Source organism: Theobroma cacao, chromosome 4 (assembly GCF_053813885.1).
Source record: "Theobroma cacao isolate CCN51 chromosome 4, ASM5381388v1, whole genome shotgun sequence".
Classification (NCBI taxonomy): domain Eukaryota; kingdom Viridiplantae; phylum Streptophyta; class Magnoliopsida; order Malvales; family Malvaceae; genus Theobroma; species Theobroma cacao.
Window position 1 is genome coordinate 299358 of NC_142642.1, and position 11386 is coordinate 310743.

Here is an 11386-nt window from a genome sequence, read left to right on the forward strand (position 1 = left end):
TTGTAAATTGCTCTGAATAAACACCTCTTGCGATGAAAGTAGAAAAAGTATCAAAGAGAAGACACTGTCGCAAGTTCTTGCTAATCTTCAAACATTTTTCACACTCCAATATGCAAATCAAAATCTCCACTACAAGTACAAAATGATAATGAAAATCTGCTTACCATTGTAATAGAGAGGTAAAGAATAGATCAAAAGCATACAGCCAAGAGTTCTATTTTATGATAATTTCTGCTATTCCATTGTATAAGATACAAGTTAGAATAAATAAAAAATTTTAAACTAAGAGCTCTATTGTATGGCAATTTCTGACATCAATTCTCCATTCTGTACATATAGGAGCAGTTAGTACTGAATAAATGAATACTAAGAGTTTAATCAATGGAAAAGAATACAAATTTTGGGTTTCTGCGTGTGTGTCAGCAGTCGGGTGCACCAGCATAAGTAAGCTTTCAGCCTTTACGTTGCCGGAGATTATATTTTCTTGTGTTCGAAGAGGTTATGATTGAATTCTCTCCAATTTCTTCTTGAATTATAAAGTCAGGGTCTTCAAGTTTGTCTACATCCTCTGCTAACTCATCATCTATCCAAGAAGACCAATCCACATCACTATCCGTTTCCCATGACAACGCTTCATTGCTTTGAATTTTGTTAACTTTGTCCATTAATGTTAATAAAATCTGATGGTTCAAATATTCATAGTCCCTGCATATTTTATTACAAGGAATTAATTCAGTCATGCAATCTATAAATCTGTCTTCGCACAAATGTCAGTCTTATTATGCTTACCTGTATGTGAAAATGGCATGCAGAAGCTGAATAGAAGCAATAATCACAAATAGTGACCTAACCAGATTTACCATCCACGTTTTGTAATCAATATCATTTGTTGTGAAGCGAAGAACGGCAACTTCTATCAAGAATGTAGCACATAGTCCTGAAAACAAAAATAAATTTTACATTGCAAAGGAGTTTATTTAGAGCTAAAGGAATAAATAATGCAACCAAAAAAAAAAGGAAGAGAGAGATACAAGTAAGGCATAGTATGTAGGCGTACCAATATATAGCCTGGGTCTTACAGCATATGTTTGTTTAGTGCTAGTGAACATGTAGATGATAACGATTGACATAGAGTAGATTAAGAAAGCTTTAATTAATCTTGATTCAAACAGCATGGCATTGTGCAGGGCATGTAGCTTATCTAGAGCAATGAACATGCTTGCTTGCTTTGATGCCGTAGCCTCCTGTAAAATGAGAAAACCAATCAGAACGCTATTCCATGCAAGAACATTACTGAAGGATATTAACAATGCTAAACCTGAGCTGCCAATATTGACTTGGAACTTTCATCCAAGTGATCGTGGACTTGTTGAAGCCGTTCTTGTTGTTTAAGAAGCTCTTCCCGTTGTTTTCGACCATATTCAGCTAACTGCTGCAGAGTGTTCCTATAATTCAGAAACAAGTAACAAAAAGAAAAATTATTAAAACTCGAGTTTAATATGTTCTCACAAATTATTGTTCCCTGTTTTACCTGCTCTCTTCTAGTGCTTCAGATTGAAATCTAGTCATAGATCGAAGACCCTCAAGTGCTGTTGACTGCCCCTCTAGAAGTTCTTGTTGCTTATCTAGAGAAATCCCTGCCTTATTTCCAATGTCATCAGCTGTTCTTTGCAGATTGCTTATGCTTGAAGACATTGCATTTCCAACTCTGCTTATCTCATTCTCTATTGAAATAGCTTCATTTTTCAAGTTATCTATTTCATGCACCAAATTTTTGTTAGCACCATCAAGCATTGCTAATCCTTCCTTGAGTTGATCATTCATCATTGCCTGACCATTTCGCAGCTCTTTTTGCGAAGCTGCAATATCTACAGCTTGCTTGTAAACTGTCTGCCAGCGCTCATTTAAACTGTGCATATGACCTTCTAAACTGTGAGTTGTTTGATCTACATTACGAATTCGAATATCAACTGCATTCAATGAATCATGAATCTGATTTGAATTCTGCAACAGAACAGTTGTTCTGTCTGCTATAGAATCTAGTTTGTCTTCTGCATATTGGGCTGAGTTTATCAGTTCATTAACCAGTCTCTCCATGTCATGCTTGAATGCCTGGTTCCTGATAACACCAAAAATCCAAATTCTGGTCAGCATAAAAAAAGAAAAAATTACGCAAGGAAAGTAAAACTGAAATTAATTTTGGCTGATAAGCGACGAAAGCTTAACTGTAACTGATAGCAGATGGAATTGGTCTCAAGCAAGAATTCGAGATAAACCTTGTGTTCCAAATCGTTTAAATTTTTTAGGCAATAAACCATGGCAGATTTTGTGTCACACAATGGAAAAGGGGACCTTCCAGAATCCCTTTGAAAGCAGTCACTTAGGTGCCATGCAAATCTTGAACGCTTCTCATCTGTAGCAATGATCTCTTTGCACCCAGCAAAAAGATGTCTATAAGCATTCTTCCAGCAAGAATTTGACCCAACCAACTTATTTTTAGCTTCTTCGAGCAACCTGATTCCCTTCTCATTGTTAAGACCATCCACCGAGAATTCAGCCGCTGAGGCATGACGAATCGCTTTTGTGTTGGAATGAGTTTCTGCAGAAGAAGAGAACCAACCCCATGACTGGCATCTTGGTGAAACAGAGAGTAATACCAACTGGAACAGAAAAAAGTGATGATAAATCACTGAAGCCTTCATTGTCTCAAAACCCAGAACCTGCACTCAACAGTTCAAACACAGAAAATTAAAATTCACCACCGCAAAATCCCATATCAAGCAAAGCAAAAATTTGATCCGCTCCCTTTATTGCAGTAACAGAGTCCAGTAACGCTTAATATATTAGACTAGACTAACCAGTCTTGGAGTCCAAGAAAAGCGAGTCCAAGGATTTCAATTGTTTTTTATTTTATATACTTTATTAATATTAAAATTACTTCCAGTTCTGAATCCGACTTTATCACGGGAAAGTAGCATCAAAAGACGACTGTTCATTGCCGATAAGTTTCCATTATGTCAATATCAGTATATTTGACAATAGATTAAACACAATAAAAAGAGCAACAGAAGATGAAAAGGACAAGATAAATTTACATCCCAACATTTTGAACGGGCTGGACTTGCAGACAGTCTAAAACTTGCAATCACAACATCACATAGACATCATTATATTGTCATAAAATGACAAAAAAAGAAGTCACCACAGAAAATCAATTAGAAAAACATTTAATCATCTGATTAATCACAAATCCTTAAAGAAACTTTTAGTACGGTAATGAAACTGGAAATCAAACGTGTAAGAGAGAAGACAACCTTGGCTTGAGAAAGGTGAGAAAAATGAAGAAACAGAGAGGAGCAATGGATTGGGAAGGAAACCTTCCGAATATGAAACGATGCGTTTCTCAGCAAAAGGGCGCGTAATCCGACTATGAAACGATGCGTTTCAAAAGTCGCCCTGATTTTACCGTTTCGGCGTATCGCCGTTAATTGGCCTCAATGGTTAGACGGAGTTTTCGTTGTCAAGGGGCAGTCCGGTGTCCACCCAAATAGGCTTTTAAAGTTTTATTTCATAGTTCATTTTAGAGGTGTCCAATCTGTTCGGGCTGGGTTGGAGTATAGTTTTGTGGCAAAACATGGTCCAAACATTTGGTTTTGAAGTTTTTGGACTTTTCACTAGACTTCATCCAATTCATTAAAATTCTTGCGTCGTACTTCTTGGGCGCAAGTGTGGATCCATATCCATGTGTCTATTAATTTACATATTTTCCAATCAATACCTCTTCTTTGTTGGAACATTTTGGCTCTACTTTTCGAATTGGATTCTTTAGGATCTGGTTGATTGTACTTCCTTTGGTAATAAAAGGAATTGCATGGGAAGTATGCTTAACGGAAAAAAACCCTTTGCGAATGCAAAGTACTTGGTGGGTTAGCATGTGGTTAAGTGGTGATCAAAAACAAGACCTAGATGTCTAATTTGTAGGGCATAAAATTGCAGGAGCAGGACAAAAAGATTGCAACTTAAATAACAATCATCACATCCACAAGTATGCAAAGAACCCTTGCTTGAAGCTAATACACATCCACGATCGAAGAGGTCGAAATGGTTTAGGCCATCAAGTAAAACTACTGAAACAAAAGGAGCATCATTTCATATCGTAACATGCAAATTTACTAGCCCAAGAGATCTTCGCAAGCCAAGGAGGCATTGTGTCTTTATGGTTGGATACAGCTTGGCATTGAGATTAAGCACTCAAACGCTAGCAGAATAAGAGGCCTTGAACTCTAATCTTCCACTTAATGAAGGGTCAAAACAAATGACTCATATAAAGAGCTGTCATTATGTGCATCCACTAGTGGATGCTAACTGCTGCCAAGGTGTGCGTACTCTTGATTAATTCACCAAGATCAGATATATCTCGCTGGACTTCAAGTGACCAGCATATACACCCCTGTAATTTGTATCTAGATGAGGCACGATTAACAATTCAAACATACATGGATGCCAACCATGCAGAATCAAAAGCTCAAAAGAGCTAACAGATACCAAAACAGTGAACCCGGCTAAATTATGATGATAATTTTACTAAAGTATCCCATATGTTCAAGTAAAGTCCCAAATTTTATCACGCAAAGCAAAACTCCTGCACAGTGGCTTGGAAAATTTAAGGACATAATAATGGAAGAAACTATTAATTATGATGACAAAAGAAAAACAGAAGCGTGGTCAAATCATGATATACTGGGCAGGAAAACATTCAGGTTCACAATGGGGCTGTAGCTTGTTGCTTGCTTAAACAGGCCTCTCATCTTATTAGACGACCTGAAACAAATGCAGTATCATCTAGGGGTTCTATTACAGAAAGAATTAAGAAGAGTAACCTAAATCGTGGAGCAGGAGTGAATATTCATATCATTTTGTGGACAGAAGTTGCAAAAAGCATAAAATGTGATTATTTTGATATATCTGTTCTCACATATTGACCACACTTTTGGACATTAAAAATATTCTAAAAAACAAAAAAGCAAAACCGATTTTTAGCCACACATGTTAATTTTGTATTTACTTTCCAGTAATTAGCCTCGCAATTTGATGCAAAATACCTCCCAATTTCAATGAAGGTTACAGATCAAAGCCAGACAAAATTGAATAATAGAATTTGCATATGATCATTACCACTATTCAAGCCACTGAATACTTCAAATGTTCAACTACCTTATCCAAAAAAAAAAAATGCTCAACCATCCTGCTCATACTGTTAAGCAAAAGGAAATCCAATTGTGTCAAAACACTTCAATACAGGCAGCCATCAATGCCATTTTAAAACTAAAACTGCAATAACTAATAAGATTCAGATAGAACAAGATATCACACAAACAGATCACGATTCATTTATGTAAACTCAATCATCACTTCCTCGCTAATAACATTACAAAAGAATCAATTATAATGCTTTCATTCATCTACTAAATAGAAAACACTAAAAGTTTTACCTCACACATGTGAACCTTGACCATTGACACCCAATTCCACAATAGCTGCCTTTTCTTTCCCCAAATCATCTTCTTCTTTAATCTCATCATCGAGATCATCATCAGAATCCAAAGTGAAATTCCCCACATTATTATCCATTTGCTGCATTTCAGCCCCTAATGGCCTATACCGCAAACCATACTCTGAAACACCAACACCATTCCTTTTACCCATAATTGACAACATCCCAACAACCAAAGCCACAACCATAGCAAGATGGCAATTAAATTGCAACGTTGCGATAGCTCTCCCTCTATGATACTCAGGGTGACCTTTGCACTTAATTGTATAATTCCCTCTACTTTTTTCATGTAAACTACATCCATGAACGATCAAATTAGTGTAAAATGAAAACCCCATTTGCACAAACCATGTTCCTTGTAAAATCAATCCAATGCCTCGTCCCAGTTTCGAGTAAATCGACCTTTTCGACCTTAACTCTAGCATTGTAGAAACCACACAAATTGCTATGGGAACACATAAAAGATCAAAATATCTATTCTCAATCCCACTTGTATCCTTCCTTTGCAAGTAATACAACATAAATTCTTCAACAAAAGCTAAAAGAAGAACTAAATCAAGAACAGAACCAGGCCATACATATGAACTTTGCTTATTATTTGAAAGACCAATAGCAGAGTAAAGCAAGAAAAGCAGAGCAATTGAGAGTACTTGTAATTGGAGCATCGACCCCACCCGGTCCTTTGAACTGAAAGCATCAAAGATTGAAACCAGAGAATTAAAGAAGATCAATAGGGAAAAGACTGATACAAAGATGAAGGATGATGAAGAGGAAAATGGATTTTCTTTAGTTTTTGAAATAGAGGTAGATTTGATCTGGGTCGAAAGTGAAGAAGATGAAGTTGGATTCGGGATTCGGGTCAGGTTTAAAGAGGTTATGGATTCCCAGGACCCAATCAGGATGAAACCAACGCCGGTAATGGCGTAGGTGAAAAATCCCATCTTTTTTTTCCTGTAGAAAAAGCTGAATTCTCTGTTTTTTGGGTTTATTTCTTTGAATTTGCGAAAGGTTTTTTGCTATTTTGCTTTCCCTTTCAAGAATTTTAAGATGTTTGATGTGGGGTTCTGTTTTCCTGGGAAAATCAGATTCTGAAACAATGTTGAAGTCAAACAGTCTGTTGTTGTTGGTTGTTTGATGTCTTATTTCTTGTACTTTGACTTTTCTATTTGGTTTTTGATTCAAGCATGTCGCCTCTTGGAAACTTGCCTATATTATGGATCTGGTCTGACCCGGGAAACTGAACCCATTTCTAATGCTTAAACAAAGCCCAACTGTTTTTGGATTTAGTTGGTAGTGTTTTATTGGGCCTTTTGCCTTTCTTTTGGGCTACTAATTATAGAAATTAATTAAGATATTGATAATTAGAAATTAAAAGTAATTATGTGAATTTTAAATCTAATATAAATTTATAAAAGATAAATGTATTGTATAAATCACGGATATAGGATACTTAGTGAAATTGTCATCATGTTTTAGCCTGCTTAAAGTTACAGTAATTGGCAAATGTAATTTTAAGCAAGATAAAGGTGTGGCTGCTTCCGATTTTGCCCCTTGTTCTCTTAATGGAACAAATGACAGCATCCCTGAGATTGAACATATTGTCAAGATTTTAAGGCAAATAATAAGAAAAGCAAATACATAGTATAACTAACACAACAAAAAAGTAAAAAGACTAATTAAGAATATAAGGTTATATTAGATTAGATTTCACATAATTACTTTTTATTTGTAATTACCTTTATCTTGCTTAAAATCACACCTATTACTTATAAAGGAATCATTTTCCTTTGGATGTTAAAATTATCCGTTTAATTCATCATTGATAAATGATTTATTATTGTTTTGAAATTTAATAAATATAATCTCAAATGTTAAATGTTGTTTCTTGCATCGCATAGGTTTAAAACAAATACATAAGATAATGGCAACACAATAGACATTTTGTAAATGAAAAAAAAAAAAGAAAAAGAAAGAAGAAAAGCAGAGTTTAGAGAAGAGTATCAAACTTGTTAAAAGGAGATGAAGTAAGTGTATAGGACAAAGAAAAGCGATCTCCATCTACAAGTAAGGGAGTGATGATGAAGATTCATTATTGAAAGCCTATCTTTAAACTTTCCTCTTGCGTGCTGTCTATGATTGTAACCAGAAAATATGATAAACATGCAGAACGTACAAGTAAGAAGCTGGGTGGCTGGATGATCCATGTGAGCCAATAAAGATCGAAAAGCCAAGAACCAGAGAGCTGTAGTGTTAACCCATACTGCTGGGACCCTGGATTTCAGCTCAAGTTATTCTTTATAGTTTCAACTGCCAAATCTGCTACAACCCAATGCACCATCCACAAGCTTATATAAGCATTATTTTCTTATACATTAATTAGGAATTATGATTCTTCACACATATGTTTAATGTCATTTAATTATAATTAAATACATAAGCAATTGGAGCATACATTGATTTCTCAGTTGTCAACTCCCAGTGCATTCCAGATTAAGCCCAAAAAAGGATAAGGATACCGCTAGTGACATTGATCTTTTAGGTTTGTAAATCTTGGTCAAAGTTGGTGACATAAATTCTATGTACAACCCCAAGAAGCATAAGTTTTTTCCCTATCATGTACTTGACGGCACAGGATTAAGCACCCATCTTTAATCAGTTCATTGGCGTATCTTCTTCTGGTTGAAAACTTGAAAGCTGACACAACCAAAACGATAAATTTGCTGCCTTTACCCAATTGCCAATTCACTTGCCTTCCAACTCCCAAACTTTGTGCATAAATACAGATACTGTCCAGTTTATCTTCGTCTTCACACATAGTCTTTGTCAGGAAAGAGTCACAGAGAAACAAAAAAAAATGAAAACCAAAGGCCTTTACTGTTTTCGTACTTTCCTTTTAGTCTTGTTTTTCCTGGGTTTTCAAGATTGTGTTCAGGGAAGGTTGTTAGCAGTATCAAAACCTGACAGAGATGATGCTGCTGCCTATGCCCGTTGGTTGGTGTCCCAGAATACTTGGGGGATTTTAAAGTAATACTATTTTCTCCCTTACTTCTGCTACTTTTCAATTATTACAATCTGTTGTTCTGATTCTTGTTTTGGGATTGTAATTCGGGTTCTGTGTTCATTTGTCTACTTAGCTGTTGATTAGATGACCCGATTGATTGATATTGTTAAATTATGAATTGCAATTATATAAAAATGAAGCTTTGACGTTTTTTCGCTAAAAGATTGATTATGGTTGAAATGAAGGGGAAAAAATGCCATATTTGCAGTAAAGACAGAAAGTTTATCGCTGATATATCTTTTAATGTTAGAGCTTGTTCTAATAATTTCTATTGTGTTGTATGTTGCGTAGATCATATTTGTTGCTTGGTAAAGCTCATAAATCATTTGAGTTGGAGGTTTGGCTTATTTGTCATTTTAATTTTGCAGTACATTATCAAGTGAGTTGGAAGGAGCGCCCTTTGGGTAAGGATTTCTCACATCTTTATGTAGTTAATGAAATGAAGTTCTTTCTCACGGTTAAGCTCGATAAATTTTGCTCCTTTCTTTGGTAATACTCATTTCTTTGGCTTATACGAGTAATTTCACCTTTCTTTATAAGCCAAAGTTAGATGTTTTCTAGAATTGTGAGTGAATGGTATTCGGGATCTTTTGGTGTCAATTATTTTGGATTCTGTACAAGATTAGCAGACCTAGTTACAGAGAGAACAAGGATCTTATCTAATCTTACTCTTGTTTTGAATCTCTGGTTTTATTGGTAAGGATTAGATTTTGATGAGATCTGATTATTCCTTTCAGAGTTTTAGGAGCTTATATACAGTTCACCAACATGCAATCATTCAGAAAGCATAAGGATGCTTAAACTCTCTACATTAATATATAGTTATATACCTATATTTGAAAATTTGCATGGCATTTATCTTTACATTTTCTTATCGCCATATAACAGGCTTTCCGAAACCTTCGGTATTCAAATCTAGTTGTTTGAAATTGTCATGATACTCTCTCATGTCCTGTATTTTTCCCCACTCAACCAGAAAGTTAATTTTCGCTGCAGGAATGTTGTTTCATTTAGTGATGGGCTGCCTGACAAAGGTACTGGCATACCATATTTCTATTTGACAACCCTTGATCCAACAGCAAGAAATGCATTGAAAGACCAGAGGTCCTCACTTACAATCAGTGAGTATCCACTTGGAACTTGTGGCAAAGCAGACCCAGAGAGCCCTGTTTGTGCAAAAATCACATTTACAGGATCAGTACGTTTGCTAAATGCAGTACTTTTCTCCATAGAGCTTATTGCTTTTTCATTATTCTGTAGTCACCATTTGGAAATTATTATTGTGTTTAGTGTGAATAATAACTTCTGGTTCTTATAGTATTTGGTTTTGGCTTACTTGTGTCATTTATAAAGATTAAGTTCTATATGTTAATCTGATACTTATGATGAAGTTATGCTGTTTTTAATCACTTTAACTATTGGAAAGAAAAAGAGAAAGGAAAAGAAGAAGCAAAGAACTTTTTAAATGATTTTTAAACTTAATTGGATTGTGCCTTGTGGTGTTTTAGTTGGGACTACTTGATGCAAAGTCTAAGGAGGCGGAATTTGCTCAAACTGCCCTGTTCACAAAGCATCCAGAGATGAAGGGTAATTTGTTAGCCCAAATAATTGTCATTCACTTGGTTTCCTTTTTTATTCTAGTGACCGAGTTTGCAATGATTGGTGCACAGGGTGGCCTAAGAGTCATAACTTCCAGATCTTCAAGTTGGAGATCAAGGACATATTTATGATCAACTGGTTTGGTGGCCCTAAACCTCTTACAGTGGAGCAGTACCTTGACTACAAAATGTGAGTATCAAAGTAGTATGCCATGTTTGCTCTTGCAATTGTATGTTACAAATGGCCCCCAAGTATAAGCTTTGTACTGTCAACCATTTGTCATAATGAATAAGTCTTACTTTACAGCGCAATTTCATATTTATTGTCTGCTAATTAATTTTTCCTCCCGTGCATATTGGTTTTTGCCATCCACAGGAACAAATTTGCTGTCAGTCTGTGAAAAGTGAAAATCCAACCAATCTCCATTCTTTACACAGTTATATCTGTACGTAAATGTGAAACTGTGTATAATGAAAAATATCTTGTAAATAAACGTAACACAGTTGCGCTTATTGTTTATGGTTCACACTATTGCATTCTGAAACAATCAGAAGCAATAAAATGGTTAATATAAGAATTTTTTCAATGCCTTCCTTTCTATTTCATCATAATCTGAAATGCATGAAGCTGTATGCTCTTTAGAATTAATAGCATGCAGTTGATTTATGTGACTACCTTAAATCATTGCTATCACAGAAACAGTTGATAATTTACCTTTTAGGGATGGATGGTAAGTTTTAGTGATGCCTGATATGCAGGCAGCATAAAGATCAGTACACAATAGTGATCCAAAGCGCAAGTTCCTTTCGCATGATCACATCAGACAGCTTATAATTATTCTACTAATTTTTTTAGTTAATCTCTGATGCATTTTCACGGATTTGTTCTTTGTACTTCTAGCAACTGCTTTGTGTGAATTTGAAAGTTCATAGCTTTCTAGTTCAAATCTAAACATGCGCAATGGAATCCACTCTCTTTAATCCTGCTATAAGAAACAGCAGGTGCTTCTTCTTATCTTCTAGTGGCTGAGCTCTGCACTCTGGGCAGAAGTATCTTCTGCTTGTGCTTGACTTTGGCAGCAACCAGTTTCTCATCAGGTATGTAGTTGAGGATATTTGATATGAGATATGGAACAGTTTGATAATACATATATGCAAAACTAAAACCTTTTG

General features: G+C 35.5%; 3 protein-coding genes across 6 annotated transcripts; 1 reads left to right on the plus strand and 2 right to left on the minus strand.

The window, feature by feature from the left end:
• Window positions 1–210: 210 nt before the first annotated feature.
• Window positions 211–3532, minus strand: LOC18600686 (protein GAMETE EXPRESSED 1-like). Its single transcript, XM_088805685.1, has 7 exons — window positions 3315–3532; window positions 2227–2720; window positions 1532–2119; window positions 1319–1445; window positions 1058–1244; window positions 790–937; window positions 211–705 (listed from the first exon to the last, which is right to left on the minus strand). The coding sequence occupies exons 2-7, from the start codon at window positions 2700–2702 to the stop codon at window positions 453–455; spliced, it is 1779 nt and encodes a 592-aa protein (XP_088661811.1). The 5' UTR covers window positions 2703–2720; window positions 3315–3532; the 3' UTR covers window positions 211–452.
• A 514-nt stretch (window positions 3533–4046) lies between these two features.
• LOC18600688 (plant viral-response family protein (DUF716)) lies at window positions 4047–6703 on the minus strand. Of its 4 annotated transcripts, none has more exons than XM_088805164.1 (2): window positions 5493–6703; window positions 4047–4450 (listed from the first exon to the last, which is right to left on the minus strand). In XM_088805164.1, exon 1 carries the CDS (start codon window positions 6493–6495, stop codon window positions 5494–5496), a length of 1002 nt encoding a protein of 333 aa, XP_088661290.1. In that variant the 5' UTR covers window positions 6496–6703; the 3' UTR covers window positions 4047–4450; window position 5493. The 4 variants fall into 4 exon arrangements, with proteins under 4 accessions (XP_088661290.1, XP_088661292.1, XP_088661291.1 ...); XM_088805166.1 differs by having other exon boundaries at window positions 4047–4463; XM_088805165.1 differs by lacking the exon at window positions 4047–4450 and adding an exon at window positions 4496–4821.
• A 1510-nt stretch (window positions 6704–8213) lies between these two features.
• On the plus strand, window positions 8214–10800 carry LOC18600692 (Pyridoxamine 5'-phosphate oxidase family protein). Its single transcript, XM_007031291.3, has 6 exons — window positions 8214–8578; window positions 8984–9019; window positions 9612–9813; window positions 10124–10202; window positions 10286–10403; window positions 10590–10800. Exons 1-6 carry the CDS (start codon window positions 8409–8411, stop codon window positions 10612–10614), a joined length of 630 nt encoding a protein of 209 aa, XP_007031353.3. The 5' UTR covers window positions 8214–8408; the 3' UTR covers window positions 10615–10800.
• Window positions 10801–11386: the final 586 nt, after the last annotated feature.